Source organism: Papio anubis, chromosome 4 (genome assembly GCF_008728515.1).
Source record: "Papio anubis isolate 15944 chromosome 4, Panubis1.0, whole genome shotgun sequence".
NCBI lineage: Eukaryota > Metazoa > Chordata > Mammalia > Primates > Cercopithecidae > Papio > Papio anubis.
The window spans coordinates 169,074,687-169,097,639 of NC_044979.1; the positions used below are offsets into that span (position 1 = coordinate 169,074,687).

The 22,953-nt window shown below is 41.3% G+C and overlaps 2 protein-coding genes across 10 annotated transcripts in view; one reads left to right on the top strand and one right to left on the bottom strand.

Moving 5' to 3' along the window:
• Positions 1–15,925, bottom strand: part of GART (phosphoribosylglycinamide formyltransferase, phosphoribosylglycinamide synthetase, phosphoribosylaminoimidazole synthetase) — a 40,079-nt gene extending 24,154 nt beyond the window's left edge. Inside the window, exons 1-10 of one of the 9 annotated variants that reach the window (XM_009202304.4) lie at positions 15,836–15,925; positions 11,611–11,796; positions 7,588–7,683; positions 6,944–7,118; positions 5,070–5,181; positions 3,872–3,940; positions 3,142–3,267; positions 1,341–1,428; positions 1,022–1,107; positions 669–837 (exon numbers count right to left, since the gene is read on the bottom strand). In XM_009202304.4, the coding sequence (XP_009200568.2) occupies positions 669–837; positions 1,022–1,107; positions 1,341–1,428; positions 3,142–3,267; positions 3,872–3,940; positions 5,070–5,181; positions 6,944–7,118; positions 7,588–7,683; positions 11,611–11,755 (1,066 nt within the window). In that variant the 5' untranslated portion in view covers positions 11,756–11,796; positions 15,836–15,925. 9 annotated transcript variants of the gene reach the window in all.
• SON (SON DNA binding protein) overlaps positions 15,516–22,953 on the top strand; it is a gene marked incomplete in the record, with an annotated part of 32,513 nt that continues 25,075 nt past the window's right edge. The window contains 3 exon segments of the mRNA NM_001169043.1: positions 15,516–15,592; positions 18,628–18,794; positions 21,065–22,953. Of these exon segments, the coding sequence (NP_001162514.1) occupies positions 15,516–15,592; positions 18,628–18,794; positions 21,065–22,953 (2,133 nt within the window).

Here is a 22,953-nt window from a genome sequence, read left to right on the forward strand (position 1 = left end):
GAGCTAGAGTCCATCTCAAAAAAAAAAAAAAAAAAAAGGAAGCCCCTAAATACACTACTGGAGCACTGAGAGTGGCCAAACTATAGCCTGCTAGGGGTTACAGAGGTCTGCCTTTGGACTTACGGCACTGGACCTTAGATTTAACATCATTTAACGAGATTTTTCACCTACTATAAAGAGAAAAAAAAAAAAAAAAGGACAAACTGAAACTGTTTGAATTTTACCATCCAAGTGACTATGGGGTGCACTGTAAACTGGGTGTCAAACCACACAAGACTGTATGCATTTGTGATAATTCAGAGTCCTAATCTCCAAAATGTATCTTATTGATATACTTTGCACTAATGTCCCTCTGACTCTCAGAGAATCTCATTATTACCCTGGCTCTAGGCAGCTGGAAGGCTGCACTGGGTGACACTCTGGAGATATGGTTCTGCCACTTATGTCTTCCTTGCACAGGAAGGGAAATCAACGGTTCTTTGAATATAGTAATTGTGGATATTTGAACACACATATCCAATAAGCAACATGGTTAGGTTAGGACCCTCTGAAAGGTTTCTGATGGCTTCACACTCTTATCAAGAGCAAGCCTTAGTGTGAGAGGCAGATCTGCTGTGGTGCTGGCACTTGTCACATTGTACTCCAACCTCTTGCTCCCTGACACTCACCTGTTATCTCTACACCTTTGGTGTAGTCTCCAGGATAACCTTTACTTGCCATGACAACAGTTAGGGCTGTGTGGTTTTCTAGCCAAACAGGCAGAGATGTGCAGAGCAGTCCATCTAAGGTGGACTGAATCACTTCATAAAGATCACTTTTAAGAAGTGGGAGGATTACCTGGAAAAAACATAATCCACATGGCAGGTGAGATAAATGTTAGTTTTCCTTAAACATTGTATTCACTGGGGTACTAGCAGAACTTGCACGAACTTCCCAAAGGTAATTACTTCCAGGCTGATAAATTCCAAGATTAAAATAACACATATCTTCTACTAAGTAATACTTTGATATTTTTACCCACTTGGCACTCTGGATCACCAAAACGGCAATTAAACTCTAGAACTTTTGGGCCATCCTTGGTCAGCATTATTCCAGCATACAGAATACCTTCATTAAAAAAAAAAAAAGAGAGAGAGAAAGAAAATCGATAATGAAGACACTGTATTACAAATATAAAATCTACTACATAAACTTCTAATAATCAAAGTTTAGGAAAAATCATAAACATTAAAAAAATGGTCCATTAAAAACTGGTGAAAAAAAGAGAATGGAAAATAAGTTTTATCAAAAGTGCAAAGTTACTCTATAGGTGGCTTCCATAGTAACGTGAGTGGGCCTACCTGTATATGGAGTACCCTCTTGCTGCATGCCATCCACTGTCCTCTGAAGAACAGTATCTTTAATTTTTAGTAATAGATCATTAGAAACCTGGAGAACATGCAGAAACACTTAAATGTAACAGGTAACTTAAAAAGTCTAAGAGGTATTACATGGGACAACAGAAGGGGATGATGAGGATAACTCATTTTTTTACTACCTGAAACAGGCTGAGCACTTTGAACTTGAAAGATTTAAACTTTCTCAACCTTCACAATGACATCAAGTAGGTATTTTAGCTTTATGATTTTCAAGAACACACACCTTTAAAAGAACTAGCCAAAAATAATTTCCCAAAACCTAACAGAAATGAAAGAAGTTCTCTCCTACCCTAAGGCTTCTTTGTATCTTTCCCAGTATATGCTGCATATTTCATAAGCCTATATAGGTTAAGAATCTGGACTTATGAAAATAATTGTAAAAATTAGATCCCGAGATAGTTCCTAGAATCCACTATTACCAAATGGTAGTTTTAATACAAGTGTTGGGATTACAGGTGTGAACCACCATGCCTGGCTGGCCTATACTTATGAAGTCTTTAAAAAAAAAAAAGAAGTTTATTTTTAATCTTTCTTTTTTTGAGGTGGAGTTTTGCTCTTATTGTCCAGGTTAGAGTGCAATGGCGCAATCTTGGCTCACCACAACCTCCGCCTCCTGGGTTCAAGTGATTCTCCTGCCTTAGCCTCCCGAGTAGCTGGGACTATAGGCATATGCCAACGTGCCTGGCTAATTTCTGTATTTTCAGTAGGGACGGGGTTTCTCCATGTTGGTCAGGCTGGTCTCAAACTCCTGACCTCAGGTGATCCACCCGCCTCGGCCTCCCAAAGTGCTCCGATTACAGGTGTGAGCCACCATGCCCAGCCTATTTTTAATCTTTTAAGCAAGAAAAATATGTAAAGGGGCACTATATTAGCACAAACAATTATGAGTATCATCAATGAAAAGAACAGATGAGTTTCTGGATTGCTAACCTACTGGTAATATATGCCAACAACACAAATTCCTAATAAAAACTGTGTAGAAGGCCAGGCGTGGTGGCTCACGCCTGTAATCCCAGCACTTTGGGAGGCCGAGGCAGGCAGATCACAAGGTCAAGAGATCGAGACCATACACTGGCCAACATGGTGAAACCCCACCTTCACTAAAAATACAAAAATTAGCCTGGCGTGGTGGTGTGTGCCTGTAGTCCCAGCTATTCGGGAGGCTGAGGCAGGAGAATTGCTTGAATCCGGGAGGTGTAGGGTGTAGTGAGCCAAGATCTCTCCATTGCACTCCAGCCTGGTGACAGAGTGAGACTCCGTCTCAAAAAACAAAAACAAAAACTGTGCAGAAATTGTTTGGAAACGTGTTCTCTGTTATGAAGTAGAAAGATCAGAACAAATTCTGATCTGACTTGGTTCTCAATTCACATCACACACACACAGATACACACAGACAACACTTTTGTGCTGAACCACGGATATCCAAAGATGAATCCAAGACCACAACAGGCTCCCATGTGTTAAAAATTGGGTGTAGAGAGGAGGGAATAGGAGGATCTATTCAATCCACACTACAGATTGGCTTATTTTGGTTCTTCAAAAAAGGCTTTTAGGAAAAGTTATTTTTAGAGACCAGAAAAGATACTCTTCATTTAATTGCTGATTAGTAACAATTTATAGCAACAAACAGAAAACAAAACAAAACAAAATATAAAGTATCATCTAAGAGTTCTCTGAGAAAATCAAACTACTACAAGACTTCAGCAGAGTCTTCAGGAAGTACCTGAGGGGCCGGACAATAGGCTCCCATTCCCCCTGTGTTAGGGCCGCCATCTCCCTCCAGTAATCGCTTATGGTCCTGCGCCGGTGGCATGGGGGCCACAGTCTTGCCATCAGTGAAGCACAGACACTATAAAGAAAACAAAATAGTCCATTTATGTTAACTGTGAAAAAGTAAAAAAAGAAATTTAGTAACGCAAACTATATGTCCCTTAGTTCTTTGAGGAAAAGTTTTTTTTTTAAACAGAAAAATGAACTAAAACATCAATAACATTAAGCTACATACATCAAGAATCACAATGTACTCAACTTCTGAAGGATTTGTAATTTTTGAGGTAAGTCAGAAAAAAACCAAGCTACTCTCAAAGTAAAAGATTTCAACCTTTTCCCCACTTTAAGTTTCCAGGCATTAAAACTTGGTTTAAGGTGACTTTATTTATTTTGCAATAAACTGTATGTGAAAGAAAAAGCATGAATGTTTGAATTAATTCAGAACCTCAATAATGTGTGATATAAGTCCAAGTGCCCCACTAACACACTAGGGATGACTAACAGAGGATCAATTCTTTTTTCATTTGCACCCCCCAACAATAAAGGTATACAAATTCCTTTGTAACTGCTGGGTTTACGTTTCTAGATGAAGCAACCAGAGTATATCAAGTCTTTTCTGGGGTACATAGGTCAGATGACAGCTTCTTACACACTATAAAAGCCAAAAAGATGGATATACATACAGACACTTCTTCTCCGTCAAGAAGTTCTTCAATGACAATTGTTTCTCCGGCTGCCCCAAAGGCTTTCTCCTGATTGTAAGTTTTTTTTTTTTTTTAAAAAAAAAGAGGTTTGGTAAGTTTTCAATATTTACTTAGTTGACTTTTAGCATTATCCAGCATTTGTATTATGAACCAGTGGGTACTGCAATTTTTCTTTCCCTTTCAGAAAGACTCAAAGGGAACATATAAATGTTTCCTATTTTTAATGTGGCAATAGTGTAGCAAACACTGGTATAGATGGAATAAACATATCTCTAATATTCTCCTGAAGATTTGGTGATCCAGTTTCAAATAACGTATGGGAAAAACAGATGTTTTCATTATCACCACTTAATCCTCACTTCCGATTATAATTATACATGTTTGGCTGTAATAACTATACTAAAGAATGCCTGTGAAAGTAGATTTCTACAAGGACAGAAAACCCACAACAACAAAGATCGATCACGAAAGACAAAGCATATTCATTCATTAATTTACTTCTCTTAGACCCGGGACACATGGGACAAATACTTTTGTCCTCACGGATGGACATAATTTATTTATATGTTTTAGAGTCTGAGGATTTTCTTTCAGTGGCAGACAACAAAGGATGTTACGATTTACTTCAAAATAATACAATCATGGTTTAGTTTACCATGTAAATCTGTAATAACTATTTTGTAGAGATGGATTTTAACATATGGAATTATAAAAAATAACTTACCCATGTGTTTGCAAAATAGATTTTCCTTATTGTGAGGAACATTTTTTAAACTTAAAAGGGTATTTAGGCCAGGCGCGGTGGCTCAAGCCTGTAATCCCAGCACTTTGGGAGGCCGAGACGGGTGGATCACGAGGTCAGGAGATCGAGACCATCCTGGCTAACACGGTGAAACCCCGTCTCCACTAAAAAATACAAAAAACTAGCCGGGCGAAGTGGCGGGCGCCTGTAGTCCCAGCTACTCGGGAGGCTGAGGGGGGAGAATGGCGTGAACCTGGGAGGCGGAGCTTGCAGTGAGCTGAGATCCGGCCACTGCACTCCAGCCTGGGCAACAGAGCAAGACTCTGTCTCAAAAAAAAAAAAAAAAAAAAAAAAAAAAATAAATAAATAAATAAATAAAAGGGTATTTATTCAGTATGAATAGAAAGGTAAATTTTTTCAAAAGACTCAGCCTACCTGCATGATCTCTTGTACAGCTTTGCAGGCCTCTTCTTTGCTCTTTGCAACAATCACCCCTTTTCCAGCCGCAAGACCACTGGCCTTCACAACCAAAGCAGGGAAGTCTGCACTGTAAAGACAGAGTAATCTTCAACATCCAACAAACTACTACAACTCAAGATTTTAAAATGCTGTGGGATTTTGTAACGATAAGCTATAGCAATGACTGAAAAGCAGAATGAAAAAAATTACTTATCATTCCAACACATTTTGATGTGCTTCCCACCAGGATGTTTTCCCCTACATATTTTTTTATAGTTGTAATCATACAGTACCTATAACTTTGCTTTTTTCATTTATCATGAGATTATATAGGCAATATCTTTGAAGAATAGGTGTATAGAGTACATATGGTGTAATTTCTAAGATACAAAGTAGCAAACAGTACTCTCATTCAAGTAGAAAATGCAGCTATATAACAACAAGCATACACAGACTATTTCTGGGAGTACACATACTAAATTATCAAGTGGGCCTGGGGGTCTGGAAGGAGACTTACCCAAAGTAAGTAACAAAACTGTTACTTGCTCAAGGCATCTGGCTACTAGGAAATGATAATATTCAGTGTTTAAGAAACTCTGTAGGATATGAATGGAAAAAAATGAAACTGATACAACTGAAAGGAAAACATACCAGGTAGCAGAAATGTCAACAAAAAAAGGGCAAAGGCATGTGTCTACTAACACTCATTAATTGCTCAATGCTTTCCACGTAGTAGAGAACAAAGGATGCTTAATTTTGAAATCTAAAACTGCAATAGTGGTGGCAGATGACCAAGTGATGATTACTCACTCTGGTTAATTATTTATGATTAAAAAAAAATCAATGTTCTTTATGTTGTAAGATGCCACCATGTTTGTCAATCTGGCTGTGAGGCCTAGTGTGATGGCTCACGCCTGTAATCCCAGCACTTTGGGAGTCAGAGGGACGTGGATCTCTTGAGCTCTAGAGTTTGAGACCAGCCTGGGCAACATGGTAAAACTCAGCCTTCTATAAAAAATACAAAAACTAGCTGGGAGTGGTGGTGTGTGCCCATTGTCCCAGCTACTTGTGAGACAGAGGTGGGAGGATTGCTTGAGTCCAGGAGGCAGAGGTCGCAGTGAGCCAAGATCATACCACTGCACTCCAGCCTGGGTGACAGAAAGAGACCCCATCTCAGACTGGGGGGATGGTGGGGGCGGGGACCCAAAAACCAAAAACATGGCTGTGAAAAGAGAGCAAAACTGCAGAACCAAGTGTATTTTACTCCCGAGGAGCTACTCAGATTTTATTAAACATGTCACCTTCCTGCAAGGCCACAAGATCGTATAAACTCTATATGCATAGAATCCCATTTTATTTTGGTTCTGGAAAAAGACAACCCACATAATATTTATTGAGAAAGCTTTTTCCATAATTATTTTACCATAATCTTGTGACAGCCTAAGGACCTAGCATTACATTTTCAACACAGAAGTAACCTGTATATTTATTTAATTTTTTTGAGACAGGCTCTCACTCTGTCACCCAGGCTGCAGTGGAGTGGCGCAATCCTGGCTCAGTGCAGCCTCCGCCTCCTGGGTTGAAGTGATCCTCCCACTTTGGCCTTTAGAGTAGCTGGGACTACAGGTGCACACCACCATGCCTGGCTATTTTTTTTTCTGTATTTTTTGTAGAGACAGGGTTTTACCATGTTACCCAGGTTGGTCTCTAACTCCTGAGCTCAAGTGATTCACCTGCCTCGGCCTCCCAAAGTGCTAGGATTACAGGTGAGCCACCGCACCTGGCCATTGACCTGTGTATTTAAATATCACAACTAAACAACTGTCCTTCACAGGCAACCATTTACCTACCTCATAATGAAGCTGCAGGCCTCTTCAGGTTTGGTGAAAGCCTTCCATTGCGCAGTTGGGATTCCATGTCTGTCCATAAACTCTTTGGCAAACCTTTTGCTGGACTCTAACTGAGCCGCTTCTGCTGTTGGGCCAAAGCATCGCACTCCTGCAGACGTCAGGTTCCCAACAATCCCTATGGATGAAAACAGTAGCCTTAGGTGAACCAAGGTCTCCCCAGGAACTTTTCAGCCTGAAGATGAATTAGTATCAGACTATATCTACATCTAGACAAGGCAGATGACTGGTGGCAGAGGATAACTAACTTTTTCATGTTGTCTACTGGATAGACATAAAATGCTACTAACGTTATTCAAATCTATCAAAAGTTGTTATATTTGCATATATGGATTATTAAACACACACCAGAATACAGCAGAATAAAGACATATAAAATGTTTTCCATGGCTGCAAATTTGATCTCTAACTCATCATATAATTGATGCTTGGGAAAAAAAATCTAGACTCCATAAATTTCGAGAGTGAAAGTTCTTTTTCCAATATAATATTACAAATTCTCATCTGTAAACTAAATTGGATTAGATGATCCCTAAGCTCCTGTTTGCACTGAATATACTGCAACAATAAACAGAAACAAACTTTACCAGCAGCCAGAGGTGCTTCTGGTCCAACAACTACGAATTCAATTTTCTCCTCTTTGCAGAATTGAGCAAGGGCAGTGTGGTCACTGATTGAGATGGCTGTAAACAGAAAAAACACTGCATTTACAAAAACATTCCTCTTAAGTAAACTAAGAGTCTCACTAAAAACAAAGTTCTGTAATTTTGTATGCTTGTTATCTGTTGGTTTTCTTATAATGGCAGAGATGACAGTTTCAACATTTGAAATTCAGACGAGGGTGCATTAGGCTAACCAACAAAGCTCAGTTCTCAGTTCTCATTGTAGACAGATGAAAACACCAATAAACTTCCCAAAAGAGCCACAAAGTACCATCTCCATGATATTGTTCATGTCACTAATATTGATCACGTATTAAACAAAAAACATACCATAAGATATATTCAGAAATTGGTCTTTTAATGTCAATCATTCAATTATACTAAAAATCCACTATGTGCTAGGTACTATCTTCAGCACTGGTATTAAGATGTCAACACGGCTGGGTGCAGTGGCTCACGCCTATAATCCCAGCACTTTGGGAGGCCGAGGTGGGTGGATCACCTGAGGTCAGGAGTTTGAGACCAGCCTGAACAACATAATGAAACCCCGTCTCTACTGAAAACACAAAAAGTAGCTGGGAGTGGTGGCAAGTGCCTGTAATCCCAACTACTCGGGAGGCTGAGACAGGAGAATCGCTTGAACCAGGGAGGCGGAGGTTGCAGTGAGCCGAGATCACGCCATTGCACTCCAGCCTGGGTAACAAGAGTGAAACTCCGTCTCAAAAAAAAAAAAAAAAAGATGTCAACACAAGCAAGGTCCCTATACTTAACATGTTTACAATCTGCTGTAGGAATGCTGGGTAATAAATATACAAACAAAAGAATAGCAAATATGAACAAATTAAGCAAATTTGATATGGAGAGAATTGAGAGGCTATTTCAGGTTGAGACAGGAGGGATCTCTTTGGGGCAGAGCTGTTTAAGCTAAGAACTCAATGACACTTTTAAGAGGAACCTCTCTTTTCCAACCTACAAGTCAGGTAAATTTTCCTCTGTGGACTTCTAAGTAACTAGTGGTAGAATCAACCACAACTGAACATCGTTTGGCTCCATAGGTGCTCTCCTGCTTCACTGTGTCTGGACCACCATTTGTTAAGTTAGCTGAAGTCTGCAAACACTCTGCCATTGGTAGAGTGCAAGAAGCGATATTTGTGAGGTACACTTGTCCCTCCTTATCCTTGGAAGACACATTCTAAGACCCCAGTGGATGCCTGAAACCACAGTGCTGAACCCTATATATAGTATGTTTTTTCCTATATATAAATACCTATGATAAAGTTTAATTTACAAATTACGCACAGTAAGAGATTAACTATCACTAATACTAAAATAGAACAATTATAACTATATGCCAGCATCAGCTTTGGAGCCATTATTAAGTAAAACAGGGTTACCTGAGCACGTGCACTGAGATAACATGATAGTCAATCTGATAACCGACAGGGTGACTAAGTAACAACATGGATATGCTGGACAACAAGATTCACCTATCAGTTTGGACGGCACAAAATTTCATCATGCTATGCTAGACTGGTGTGCAATGTAAAATTTATGAATTATTTCTGAAATTTTCCATTGAATATTTTTGGACTACAGCTGACTGTGGGTAACTGAAACTGTGGAAAGTGAAATTGTGGATAGGCTGGTGACTACTGTATAGGGTCCAAGTCCAGAAAAGGTAGGGTCCTCAATCTGTAGCAACTACCTGACTGTGATTAGGATGGAGTACCATGCACTTTGGATTAGTGGTCCTGAACACAACTAGGCTGAGCAGGGTCAACTATATCAGTATAGAAGAGGGCAACAAGAGGAAGAGGTCTCTTAGTAGTCTTACAAGACTACTTGTAGTAGTCTCATGACAATCTTAAGAGATTTTGACGGGCTGGCCTGTATGACCTCAATTGCACATAAACTGTCCCAATTCTCTAATAAACAGATATAATACCTCACCCCTAGAACTAAGATCCCAGAAAAGGAGGTATTTTCTAATTTGTCTTTTTCTTATTCTTTTTGGTCTTATATACATGCCACTATTCTCTCACAGTTTGTGGCTTGCTAGGTCCATGCTCTTTTTTCCATAAATACTATGTGCCACATAGGGAACTAAGCACTGTGTACACCATGCAAAACAAGACAGACAAGTTCCTTGCCCTCATGGAGCTTACATTCTAGAGATTATATTCTAGTGGGGGAAAAGAACATAGGACACAGACAATAGTGAGGTAAAAACAAACACAGATATTCATGATCATAAACAAATGAAATGGTGATGGACACTTGCTTTTAGTAGGAAACTGTAGGAGAGATATAATTAAGGAGGCTAACATTTTAGTGGAACTCTGAATAATGAGACAGTCATGGTAAAGGGTGGGAACAAATATAAAGTCCAAGGCAGCAAGCTTCTGCTTGGGAAACTGGTAGGACAGCATTGATAGGGTACACTGAAAAGAGAAAAAGGGATATAAAAGATCAGGCTGGAAGAGCAGGCAGAACACAGACTGCACGAAGGGCTTTGTAAGGCATGGAAAGGAGTTTGAGTTTTATTCTAAGTATTATTAGAGTACTGAGGAGTTTCTGAAGCCACTGACAAGCTTAATGTAGGATATGAACTGACCATTTTTTCATTTTTGTCAATTAAGAGATAAGGGTGGAGGCCGGGCACGGTGGCTCATGCCTGTAATCCCAGCACTTTGGGAGGCCGAGGCGGGCAGATCACCTGAGGTCAGGAGTTGGAGACCAGCCTGATGAACATAGTGAAACCCGGTCTCTACCAAAAATACAAAAAATTAGGCAGGTGTGGCGGCATGTGCCAGCTACTCGGGAGACTGAGGCAGAAGAATCGCTTGAACTCAGGAGCCAGAGGTTGCAGTGAGCTGAGATCATGCTACTACACGCCAGTATGGGTGACAGAGTGAGACTCTGTCTCAAAAAAAAAAAAAAAAAAAAAAAAGAGAGAGAGAGATAAGGGTTGAGATCTATCTATTAGAGTTACAACTATTAAAAACTTTGTTTTTTGAGACACGGTCTCTCTTACTCTGTTGCCCTGGCTGTAGTGTAGTGGCAAGATCACAGCTCACTACAGTCTTGACCTCCTGGGTGCAAGCAATCCTCCCACCTCAGCCTCCGAAGTAGCTGGCACTACAGATGGGCACCACCATGCCTGGCTAATTTTTGTATTTTTTTTGTAGAGATCGGGTCTCACTACGTTGCCCAGGCTGGTCTCAAACTCCTGGGCTCAAGAAACCCTTCTACCTTGGCTTCCCAAAGCGCTGGGATTATAGGTGTGAGCCACTGCACGTGGCCAGAAAGTTGTATTTAATAGCAATACTAAACTTTTCATGTACAAAAATACACATCAAAAATGCCTTTAATCTGTATTAGGCACTTATTACTTTTCCAATGGATGTGTTTTATCAGGTTTACAACAGTTTAAGATAAGGAAATGCCATATTCTGAACAATAGGTTACCTTAAGTTTATAACATATGACAAGCATTCAAATTACCAAATAAATTTTAAGGTCAAGGAAAGCACTCAACCCTGAATAGCAATCTACATTTTATTTTATTTTATTTTTTGAGACAGAGTCTTGCTCTGTCGCCCAGGCTGGAGTGCAGTGGCGTGATCTCGGCTTACTGCAAGCTCCGCCCCCTGGGTTCACACCATTCTCCTGCCTCAGCCTCCCAAGTAGCTGGGACTACAGGAGCCGCCACCACGCCCAGCTAATTTTTTGTACTTTTAGTAAAGACGGGGTTTCACTGTATTAGCCAGGATGGTCTGGATCTCCTGACCTCATGATCCACCCGTCTCGGCCTCCCAAAGTGCTGGGATTACAGGCATGAGCCACTGTGCCCGGCCTATCTTTATTATCATAAAGCACAGATATGGTTGACAGCATACCATTAATAACAAATCGTAACAATTACTCCCCACTTTAAAACATGATTACCGTTATTTGAAATCTTTTCAGAGCAGGCAGTGCCTGCGTTTCCTGGGGCAACCAACACTTGTTTGACATGATGAGACTGTGCAAGTTTCCAGGCCAGCGTATGTTCCCTTCCTCCACTGCCAATTATAAGTACTCGGGCTGCCATTGCTCTGTCTGTAAAGCAGAAATTCCAAAGGAAAATGAAACCTGCAGAAAGAAAACCACAGTTGGTATCTTAGGATGCACATTTTAGAAACCCAGGGATGGGCATGGGGGCTCATGCCTGTAACCCCAGCACTTTGGGAGGCCGAGGCGGGTGGATCATTGAGGTCAGGAGTTTGAGACCAGCCTTGGCCAACATGGCAGAGCCTCATCTCTACTAAAATATAAAAATTAGCCAGGCATGGTGGCGGGTGCCTGTAAATCCCAGCTACTCAGGAGGCCAAGGCAGGAGAATTGCTTGAACCTAGTAGGCAGAAATCGCAGTGAACCAGGATCACGCCACTACACTCCAGCCTGGGCAACGTAGCAAGACTCCATCTCAAAAAAAAAAAAAAAAAAGAAAGAAATCCAGATTTGTAAATATAATTTAAGTAATCATTTGTACTCATACAAATTACATTTTCATCCAATGATTCATTTTTGAAAAACTGGGATTGATAATTTGAGAAATATGACTGTGGTCACAAGGGTAAGGGAGGTATTTCAAAAAGAAGGCAGGCTGGCCTAGAGAGCTAGGTTAAGGAGTCAAATGATGACTCTCAGCTCCTTATGTGATAATCTCCCTTCTCTGGGCTTCACTTCAAAAAGATTTAATAATCATCATGCCTTACTTATGAAATGAATCTTCATGTTTTAGACTCAAAATGTATTACAAAGTATCAATTTTTAAACCTTGAAATCTTAACGATAATCAGATTATCATAAATTGAAGGATATACTGAAAACGGGTAAGCAACTTTACACAAAAAGGGCCACATGGTTCTGTCAAACTACCCGACTCAGCCACCTTAGCAGGAAAGCAACCAAATATAATACATAAATGAATCAATGTGCCAATGTCCAGGAAAACTTAATTGACCCATAAACAGGCAGTGGGTCAGAGGTCACTGTTGCCTATCAGTACTTTAAGTAGTAGGAAACCATCAAAGGTTTGTAACAAATAAGCATGACTCGCTTTCAATACAACTTTAGGTACGGAGACTATAATTTGAATTTCATAAAATTTTCACATGTCACAAAAACCTCATTTATTTCCTGTTCTTCTTCTCAATCATTCATATCTGGTGAGCTGTACAAAAGCAGGCAGCAGCAGGATTTGGTATGTGGGCCATAGTTTGCTGATTCCTAATTCAAATAGTGCAATATGCTAGAAAACTGAGAGAGAAGGCAAAAATCAAATTACAACTCATTTCGCTTTAGTTCTGGCACCTGAGACTTAGAAGGATGGATACAACAGCAGTGTAACCTAGAAGATTAACTGAAATGGTATTTATAAATAAGCACAATCTAGCACTCAGCAGTAGTAAATGTTAACTTGTTACATTTACTTACCACAAGGCAAACTGGTAACAGAAAAAGAAAATTGAAAACTTCTTTTGATGATGTTGAGATTACATATATTAAGAAAAATGTAAGCTGACAATATATACAACTAACATTTTTTGAGCACTTACCTTGGGCAGGGTAAAATGCTTGTCATGAAAGAATCCTATGAAGGATATACTATGACTATCACATATTTGCAGATAAGACAAGGAGGCCCGGATAGGTAAATAACTTGCTGGAGGTCACACAGGTAAGAGGGGGTAGAGCCTAACAGAAACAATTTTGCTTCAGATTCTCTCAAGTGAAACGATGATCATTAAAAATTTGAGAAAGGAAAAAAAACCCTGTTAAATTACAGTCTCGGAAGGAAAAGCTATTTTAGTGTAATGGGAAAACACATTTTACTTGCCATGCGTATCTAAAATAAACAGTTTTTTGTTTTTTTTTTTTAGACAGAGTCTCGCTCTGTCGACCAGGCTGCCGGGCAGTGGCGTGATCTCGGCTCACTGCAACCTCAGCCTCCCGAGTTCAAGCGATTCTCCTGCCTCATAGCCTCCCAAGTAGCTGAGATTACAGGAGTGCGCCGCCACGCCTGGCCAATTTTTGTATTTTTAGTAGCGACGGGGTTTCACTATGTTGGCCAGGCTGATCTCAAACTCCTGACCTCCAGTGGTCAATCCACCTTGGCCTCTCAAAGTGCTGGGATTATATCACATACGGCCAGAAACAAACAGATGTTTAAATCTAGAGCAAATGTTACATCTTTAGTTTGAATATACTAGTAGAGTGGGAAAATTCTCCTGTTTAATAAAAACAGCGTTACGACCCAGTAGTGAGGACGCCTGGGCTCCAGAGTCACACACAGCGCCTTGGCCTGGGTAGAAACCCTGCCCCACACTAGCAGGGAGACTCTGGGGGACTTCACTAACCTTGGGCCTCATTCATCAGAATGGGTAACACAAAGAGAATAAGACAGGCAAATAAAGCCACATCGGAGGATACGGAGAATAAAGCAGAAACCAATTACAAAATTAACCAAGTAATCTGTTAGAGACAACGGGTGCATAAAGAGAAAATCTGACAAAGTACACCAATTTAGGGTTATGTTCTAAAAATGCATAAAGACACAAAAAGGCCTTGACATCTTAGAAAACAGGAAGAGTAAAAGAGCAAACAGAAACTTCGCCTAACAGTAACAAGTGAAAAGCACATGGTCAACCCCCACCCACCGCATTTACAAACAACACGAAAATTTCTACAAACCAGTTTCTACGGTTTCACTCAGTTCCCGATCTTAAATCCCCAAACCAAAGCCTAAGCGCGCTCTGTGTAAAAGCTGAGGGGGCTTTACGCACCGACACCAGGCTGCCACCTGGCTCCAGCTCACCCGCTCGCCGGAAGTGGGCCCACTGGGACCGGCGCGGGACCAGCGCGGGACCAGCTCGGCACCGCCCCTCACCGCCCCGCCCCGCGGCGGCTTCCCTGCCCCATTGGTCCGCGCGGCCCTGGGTCTCCGCGACGAGAATCTAGCGATTCCCTCCCGCCCTGGGCGCGGCCTGACTGCTCCCCAGCCAAGACACCCAAGCCCTAGCACGTTTATAATGTGACAGTGGTATGGGGTGCCACGCAGTGTTTCCAGGAGCTCCGAGGGGGAGCGCCAAAATGCTAAACCCATTCTTAGCCAATTGTGCACCGCTCACGAGTCAGAGCTGACCAGCTACCGCGGAAAAATCTCGTGACACGCCTGACTCCTGATGAGAGTAAAATAAACCAGACTTTGAATGCCGGTCACTTAGGACATCCGGCCTAAAATGAGGCTGGTTATACGACGCACTGGGGGAGACACAGGGCTACAGCGAGTTCTTCCTTCGCATCCCAGCGGGGGCGGGGGCTGAAAAATTTTCTCCCGGATGCATATCCCTGTCGAAACTGAACTTGGCGCCACCTGCGAGCGCCTGGAAGCCCTATGTTAAACACTGGGTTGCCCTTCTTGCTCCTCTTCCTCCTGGCCTTTAATCTCAGGCGCTTAGCAAGCCTCTTAAGGCTTCCAAACACTGCTGGGTACTGACAACTTAGGCGGACACAGTCGCCTCAAGAGAGACGGCTCCTGTAATGGCGCCTGCGTCAGACACTAACATGGCGGACATAGTCGTGCGCGGCGCAAACGTCAGCACCTCTACCCCAGCCGCTCAGAAACAGCGGAGGAGAGCAGGGCCGTGCTCACTGATTGGTCCCTCGGTGGAGCGGGCCGGACCGGGCGTTCCCTTTGGAGCCAATCAGAAAGGCGAGAGACCGAATTGGCCGCTGCGCCTCCTCCCGAGGCATGCTGGGAGCCTGGAGGACTAGCGAGGAGGAGTTGAGAGAACGGAGCGGACGCCATGGCGACCAACATCGAGCAGATTTTTAGGTCTTTCGTGGTCAGCAAATTCCGGGAAATTCAACAGGAGCTTTCCAGGTAAACGCCTCCCAGATTCTTCTGCTCCCAGTGGACCGTTAGGGCCTCACCTAGCCTTCTTTGGCATCTTTCTTCGGAGACGCCGTCGTTCCTCGGCTCAGGCCCCGCCTGGGCCTGGGATCCATTTTCCGGGCCCCCCCCCCAACCGCCCCCCCAGCCGCTCCCTCCTTTCCCCTCGAGGAACTTCGCCTTTTCCGAGGTAACCCCAGAGTCCCTGTTTTAGAACCGAGTTAAGATGCTCACCCTTCTCCCCTGTTTGGTTTCCCCTGCCGTTTAGCTACTCGTAGGCCCGGTTGTCCGCCAGGGACGGGCCTAGTTCCTTCCTCAGCTCCTCCTCCGCCGCCGCGTATCCCCTCCCCCTCTCCGCCTCCGCGGATTTTGCCGGCCGGTGCCTATGACCGGAAAGGGTCTCTAACGGCCGTTTCTTGAGTAATCTTAAATCCTCTTTATTATTGCGAGCTTCAGAGCGCTTGGGGGTCTGGATCTATTAATAAGATTATTCGGAGCCTAGTGTCCTGTAGTGTCTATCAGCCGTTCTAATAGTTAAATGTTTCAATTAAAACTAACTCAAACTAATATTTGTTACTTTGTTAAAATACTCGAGATGACGATGGAAGGGGACTTTGAAATGGTGGTGATTAATTACAGCAAGTGAAAGTGGACTTTGTGTGTAGGTCTGTTATTTTCTTGCTACCCCTGCCCCAGTTGACACGCTATTTTTGTCGTTGCTGGTAGACTTTACATAATTTGCGCTTGGCTTCACAAAATTTGAAGGCGAAGAGGTTGTTAAAGAAATGGTTGTTTAGTCAGGAAAATAGTGTATCATGTTCAGCGGTTGTCTTTCGGTATTAGCTTTGTATAAGATACTCAGTTCTTTAAAGTACAGAGGTAGGAAAGAGATCTTGAAACGTAAATGTTCCGAGTTCGAATGTTTTTAATTGTATTTTAAAAGTTGAGTGCAAGAGCAGTACGTGAATTTGAAAATGGGCCGAAAACCAGTTGTAAGTGCCCAAAGTAATACAGGATTATTAGGGCAATGATGTATTATTGCTAGAATCATCACTTTTGCAGAATGTTTTGTTTTTTAAGTGGAAATAGATCCACTCACATTGCTTTTTAAATATCTGTGATATTGCTAGTAGTGTTTTAGGATGAGAAGAGACCCGAGCTTAGAGAATATAATTTTCCTGACAAATCTTGCTGGATGCTTTAAGTAGTTGTTTGCTTAGTTTAACAAGCTGTGTTTTTGTAGCTTTTAAAAGCTAGTCTTTCCTTTAGAAAATGAGTGTTTTATTATAGAGAATATAGAAGAAATGAAAAAGAAAAGAAAAAACTCACATTATTGATATTCTTATGTCATTTTCCCCCCCATGTATTGTGTGATATGTGATCATCTTGTATTGATCATTTTTCCAGCTAATACGTTGTTAACAAGTTTGTCCCTCCCATTCTGTCTTTTGGACTTCTTCATGGCTGCATAGAATCCCGTTGTAGGAATATATTGTTGCATATTTAGGTGGTTTGAAATTTTCATTGCTTTTCAGTAAATGCAGTTAACAGTTGGTAGCTTTAAGATGAAATCATTACTTCCTTGTAGATTAACTTTTAAAACCATAATTACTTTTCTGATTTTCAGATTTGTCATAATTATGTATAAGTGCTTAGGAAAATTGTAAAATAAAGTGCTACAGAAAAGAATATCTAAAAATAATAGTAGACAAAGCACTTTATTACTAGAGGAATATGCAGTTTCTCTTCAAGCAACACACAATGCATTATCAGTCTGCAAACAAGTTTTTGATTATTTGCCATTTCAGTGAGCTATTTTTTTTCTCATCTGCTTTTATGTAAATTAGAGTATTGAGGCTGACAGATAGTTAAAACAAGTTATCAAACTTCTGTTATAGATGGTGTGTAAGAATATGGCCTCTGGTTTGAGTACCAGCTTCACCTCTTAGTAGCTGTGTGACCTTCAGCTAAGTTTCTTCATTTATAAAAGAATAATAGTGGTGATCTTAGAGTTGTGTTAGGATTAAATGAGTTAATGTAGAACAGTATGACACTAGCTAGTAGTCAATAAATGTTAATTAATATAATTATAATTATACAATTCATTGTATTAGAAAACCAGATGTTCCTTGATAACATTTAGGTAACTCCTGAATTTTTTTTGGTTTTTCATCATTCAGACTTTTATCAGGTAGTGAAGCATAATTGTTTTATGTGTTTTCATTTAGCTAAAATTGAAGTTAAAATCAAACTGTTGCTGAAATTATTTGATTTTTCAAAATTTTGCAAAGTCACACGAAAATAGTAGAAATTACTGGGCGAATGACATGTTCTTACCTATTTAAAGATTTCTCTGGCCCTGTGAATGGAAAATGTGTTAAGCCATCTATGCTTTTACTGTTGGTATAAATGCCACTTGTTTTATGTGAGTTTTTTAAACCACGGTTCTTGATAATTGTGTAAAAATTACATAAATTATTTTCCTTTTTAAGTTTAGTGGCATTTCAATAACAATGTAAGCCTGGACAGAGGTTACAGGTTACCCTTTTTATTCAGTGTGCCTGTGGCTAGCTTTTGTGTTCCTTGATACTATTGATGGTGATTGTGATTTATGCACAGGTGTGGCTTTAATGTAGCCATGGTTTCTACCATAATGTTAGGCCTTTTGATTTATGACTGGGCTCTTATTAATTTTTCTCCCCTGAGAGAAATATATGGGCAACCCAAAAGCCTAAAGTTAGATTTCTGAATTTATTTTGTTTAAATAAGAGTATACTTAGAAACCTGTTTTAAAGAGTTTTTCTTAGTTTTCATAGTTCTGAAAACTTTAATTGTATAAAGTGAAATGTCCTAAATATAAGTAGATCCTGTTAAGGATGCATTATTAGTGGTGAATATCTAAAATAGGAAAAAGGTAAAATGTCTGACCGTCAGTACAACATATGATTATTGTAATTAATTGGATTACTCTTTTTATTAATGGTATGACAAAATATTAATGAATTTCGATAACTTTTCATGTCAAGTGGAAGGAATGAAGGCCAGCTGAATGGTGAAACAAATACACCCATTGAAGGAAACCAGGCGGGTGATGCAGCTGCCTCTGCCAGGAGTCTACCAAATGAAGAAATAGTGCAGAAGATAGAGGAAGTACTTTCTGGGGTCTTAGATACAGAACTACGATATAAGCCAGGTAAGTTGGAGATAATTAACTGTCTCAAAAATTTTCTTTTAAGATTTTTTTGAAATTTGAAGGTTAATACTAGTGTTTGACCTTAGTATTTACGATATTTATTAAATTAAAAACTTCAGGCTGGGTGCAGTGGCTCATTCCTGTAATCCCAGCACTTTGGGAGGCTGAGGTGGGTGGATCACCTGAGGTCAGGAGTTCGAGACCAACCTGGCCAACATGGAGAAACCCCATCTCCACTAAAAATACAAAAATTAGCCGGGTGTAGTGGTGGGTGTCTGTAATCCCAGCTACTGGAAGCTGAGGCAGGAGAATCGCATGAACCCAGGAGGCGAAGGTTGCAGTGAGCTGAGATTTTTATTTTTATTTTTTGAAACTCCGTCTCAAAAAAAAAAATTAAGTAAATTTAAGCTTTTTAAAAATTGATTTAATGAAGATTTGCTTGTTTAAATTCTCCATACTTCCACTGAAACACAAACATTGATGTACTTATTTGCTCTGCTGGTAGATTACAATTTTTATCTTTGACTTAGTTTCAGTTTATTTGATTCAGTTTCTTAGTATCAGGAATTTGAGCATGCATTTTTATTAAACAGTTGCGTAAAAACATCCATCACACTTAAACTGCAGTGGATGAAGAGGAGTCATTGCTTGAATATTTATTGTTTTTGGAATTGATTAATCATTGTTTAGAAATGAAGGATTTAGCCACAAAAATAACAGTCATTACCTTGATTTAGTTCTGGAATCAAGTTTGTAATATGGTTTGTCCTTCTCTTTTTTGGGGGGAACTTTAGCTGTGCTAAAGTAAATAAAGTTCATGACTCTCACAGACTTTAGCTATCCTTAGATTCATGACTCTAACAACCTTGATTGAAGTATAACTTAGCTAACATTTTGTATTATGAAACAATAGAAAATGATTAGTTTTGCTTCGGCCTATGTCAAGTGTTGATTTGTTGATTTATTTTTTTCTGTAGTCTTAATGGCTCAGATTTCTGATGAGCTTTTTTTTGGGATCCCTAAGATTTATCTAATTTGATATTGGCATTAGAGTAAATAAATCTCATTTGGTTGTTAAAGTTGAATACTCCCATCTGTTTAGGGTATGTAAATTCAGACCTTCTTAAGTTATAAATTAAGGACTAAGAATTTCCTCTCTAAAATCAGTATTTTCTAAAATAGAAACATTTAAAAAGTTATTTATTAGTGGTTTTAGAATAGTATTGGGGGAAAATGTTATTTTTATTAGAATGTGACAACATAGGCATAATAAGGTAAAATTTGAGTTCTCTGAATATTTTATATTTGTTGTTCAGATATTTTTATACTCTGTAGAAGCAATCACTAACCTTTGCTGAAAGCTTATTCTGTGCCAGGCATTGTTTGATGTACTTTGCATGTTTTAACTCACTTTATCCTCTAACTCTAGAAGACACAACATGTGTGTCAGTAATTTGGCCAAGACCATTAACCTAGTAGTGATGATTGAGGATTCAAAAGTGGCAGTCTGTTTCAGAGCCAGTGCCATATTGCTTCCTGTGTAAACAAGGGTTACTAATCGCAAAAATTATATTATGTGGATATTTTTAATAGGAATGGTAGCAACTAATAACATGAAATATATTGCTTGACGAAAGTAGTTTAAAAGTAATTTTGCTATAATTTGAGAGCTGGAGGAAATAATTATTTTATAGAATTTCGTGAAACATATCTTAATGTAATTCAAAGTAAGTTTTGGTGTTAAACTAATAATTTATTTTTAAACCAGGCATTAGTTGTGGAAAGAAGTATCAGAAAAGTAGCAGTCTCCAGGATGTTTTATGAAAAATAGTTTATTGGGTAACTTTTAATTTAACGTGAGGTGTTATACTATGAGTTTTTTTTTTTTGGACAGAGTCTTGCTCTGTTGCCCAGGCTGGAGTACAGTGGTGCAATCTCAGCTCACTGCAACCTCCACCTGCTAGGTTCAAGTGATTCTCCCGCCTCAGCCTCCCAAATAGCTGGGACTACAGGTGCATGTCACCATGCCTGGCTAATTTTTGTATTTTCAGTAGAGACAGGGTTTCACCATGCTGGCCAGGCTGGTTTTGAACTCCTGACCTCGTGATTCACCTGCCTCAGCCTCTCAAAGTGCTGACATTACAGGTGTGAGCCACTGCACCTGGCCTGTACTACGGTATTTTAACATGGAATGTAAATATGGGCTTATATAATTTAATCTAAGTCTAGTTTGGGGAATGTCTGACAAAATTAATTTCTATTACTTTCAGACTTGAAAGAGGCCTCCAGAAAAAGTAGATGTGTATCTGTACAAACAGATCCTACTGATGAAATTCCCACTAAAAAGTCAAAGAAGCATAAAAAGCATAAAAACAAAAAGAAGAAAAAGAAGAAAGAAAAGGAAAAAAAATATAAAAGACAGCCAGAAGAATCTGAGTCAAAGACGAAATCTCATCATGATGGGAACATAGATTTAGAATCTGATTCCTTTTTAAAGTTTGATTCTGAACCTTCAGCGATGGCGCTGGAGCTTCCTACAAGAGCATTTGGCCTGTCTGAGACCAGTGAATCCCCTGCAGTTGTGCTAGAACCTCCTGTAGTATCAGTGGAGGTACCAGAGCCACACATCTTAGAAACTCTGAAGCCAGCTACAAAAACTGCAGAACTGTCAGTTGCATCTACATCAGTAATCTCAGAGCAGTCAGAGCAGTCTGTGGCAGTAACGCCAGAACCATCCATGACAAAGATTCTGGATTCCTTTGCAGCAGCACCAGTGCCTACTACAACAGTGGTGTTGAAGTCATCTGAGCCAGTCGTAACAATGTCAGTGGAGTATCAGATGAAGTCTGTGCTGAAATCTGTGGAGAGCACATCTCCAGAGCCATCCAAGATCATGTTGGTAGAGCCCCCAGTAGCAAAAGTGTTAGAGCCTTCAGAAACCCTTGTGGTATCATCAGAGACACCTACTGAGGTGTACCCTGAGCCAAGCACATCAACAACAATGGATTTTCCAGAGTCATCTGCAATTGAAGCGCTAAGATTGCCAGAGCAGCCTGTAGACGTACCATCGGAGATTGCAGATTCATCCATGACAAGACCGCAGGAGTTGCCGGAGCTGCCTAAGACCACAGCGTTGGAGCTGCAGGAGTCGTCGGTGGCCTCAGCGATGGAGTTGCCGGGGCCACCTGCGACCTCCATGCCGGAGTTGCAGGGGCCCCCTGTGACTCCAGTGCTGGAGTTACCTGGGCCCTCTGCTACCCCGGTGCCAGAGTTGCCAGGGCCCCTTTCTACCCCAGTGCCTGAGTTGCCAGGGCCCCCTGCGACAGCAGTGCCTGAGTTGCCAGGGCCCTCTGTGACACCAGTGCCACAGTTGTCGCAGGAATTGCCAGGGCTTCCAGCACCATCCATGGGGTTGGAGCCACCACAGGAGGTACCAGAGCCACCTGTGATGGCACAGGAGTTGCCAGGGCTGCCTTTGGTGACAGCAGCAGTAGAGTTGCCAGAGCAGCCTGCGGTAACAGTAGCAATGGAGTTGACCGAACAACCTGTGACGACGACAGAGTTGGAGCAGCCTGTGGGGATGACAACGGTGGAACATCCTGGGCATCCTGAGGTGACAACGGCAACAGGGTTGCTGGGGCAGCCTGAGGCAACGATGGTGCTGGAGTTGCCAGGACAGCCAGTGGCAACAACAGCGCTGGAGTTGCCGGGGCAGCCTTCGGTGACTGGGGTGCCAGAGTTGCCAGGGCTGCCTTCGGCAACTAGGGCACTGGAGTTGTCGGGGCAGCCTGTGGCAACTGGGGCACTAGAGTTGCCTGGGCCGCTCATGGCAGCTGGGGCACTGGAGTTCTCGGGGCAGTCTGGGGCAGCTGGAGCACTGGAGCTTTTGGGGCAGCCTCTGGCAACAGGGGTGCTGGAGTTGCCAGGGCAGCCTGGGGCGCCAGAGTTGCCTGGGCAGCCTGTGGCAACTGTGGCGCTGGAGATCTCTGTTCAGTCTGTGGTGACAACATCGGAGCTGTCAACGATGACCGTGTCGCAGTCCCTGGAGGTGCCCTCGACGACAGCGCTGGAATCCTATAATACGGTAGCACAGGAGCTGCCTACTACATTAGTGGGGGAGACTTCTGTAACAGTAGGAGTGGATCCCTTGATGGCCCCA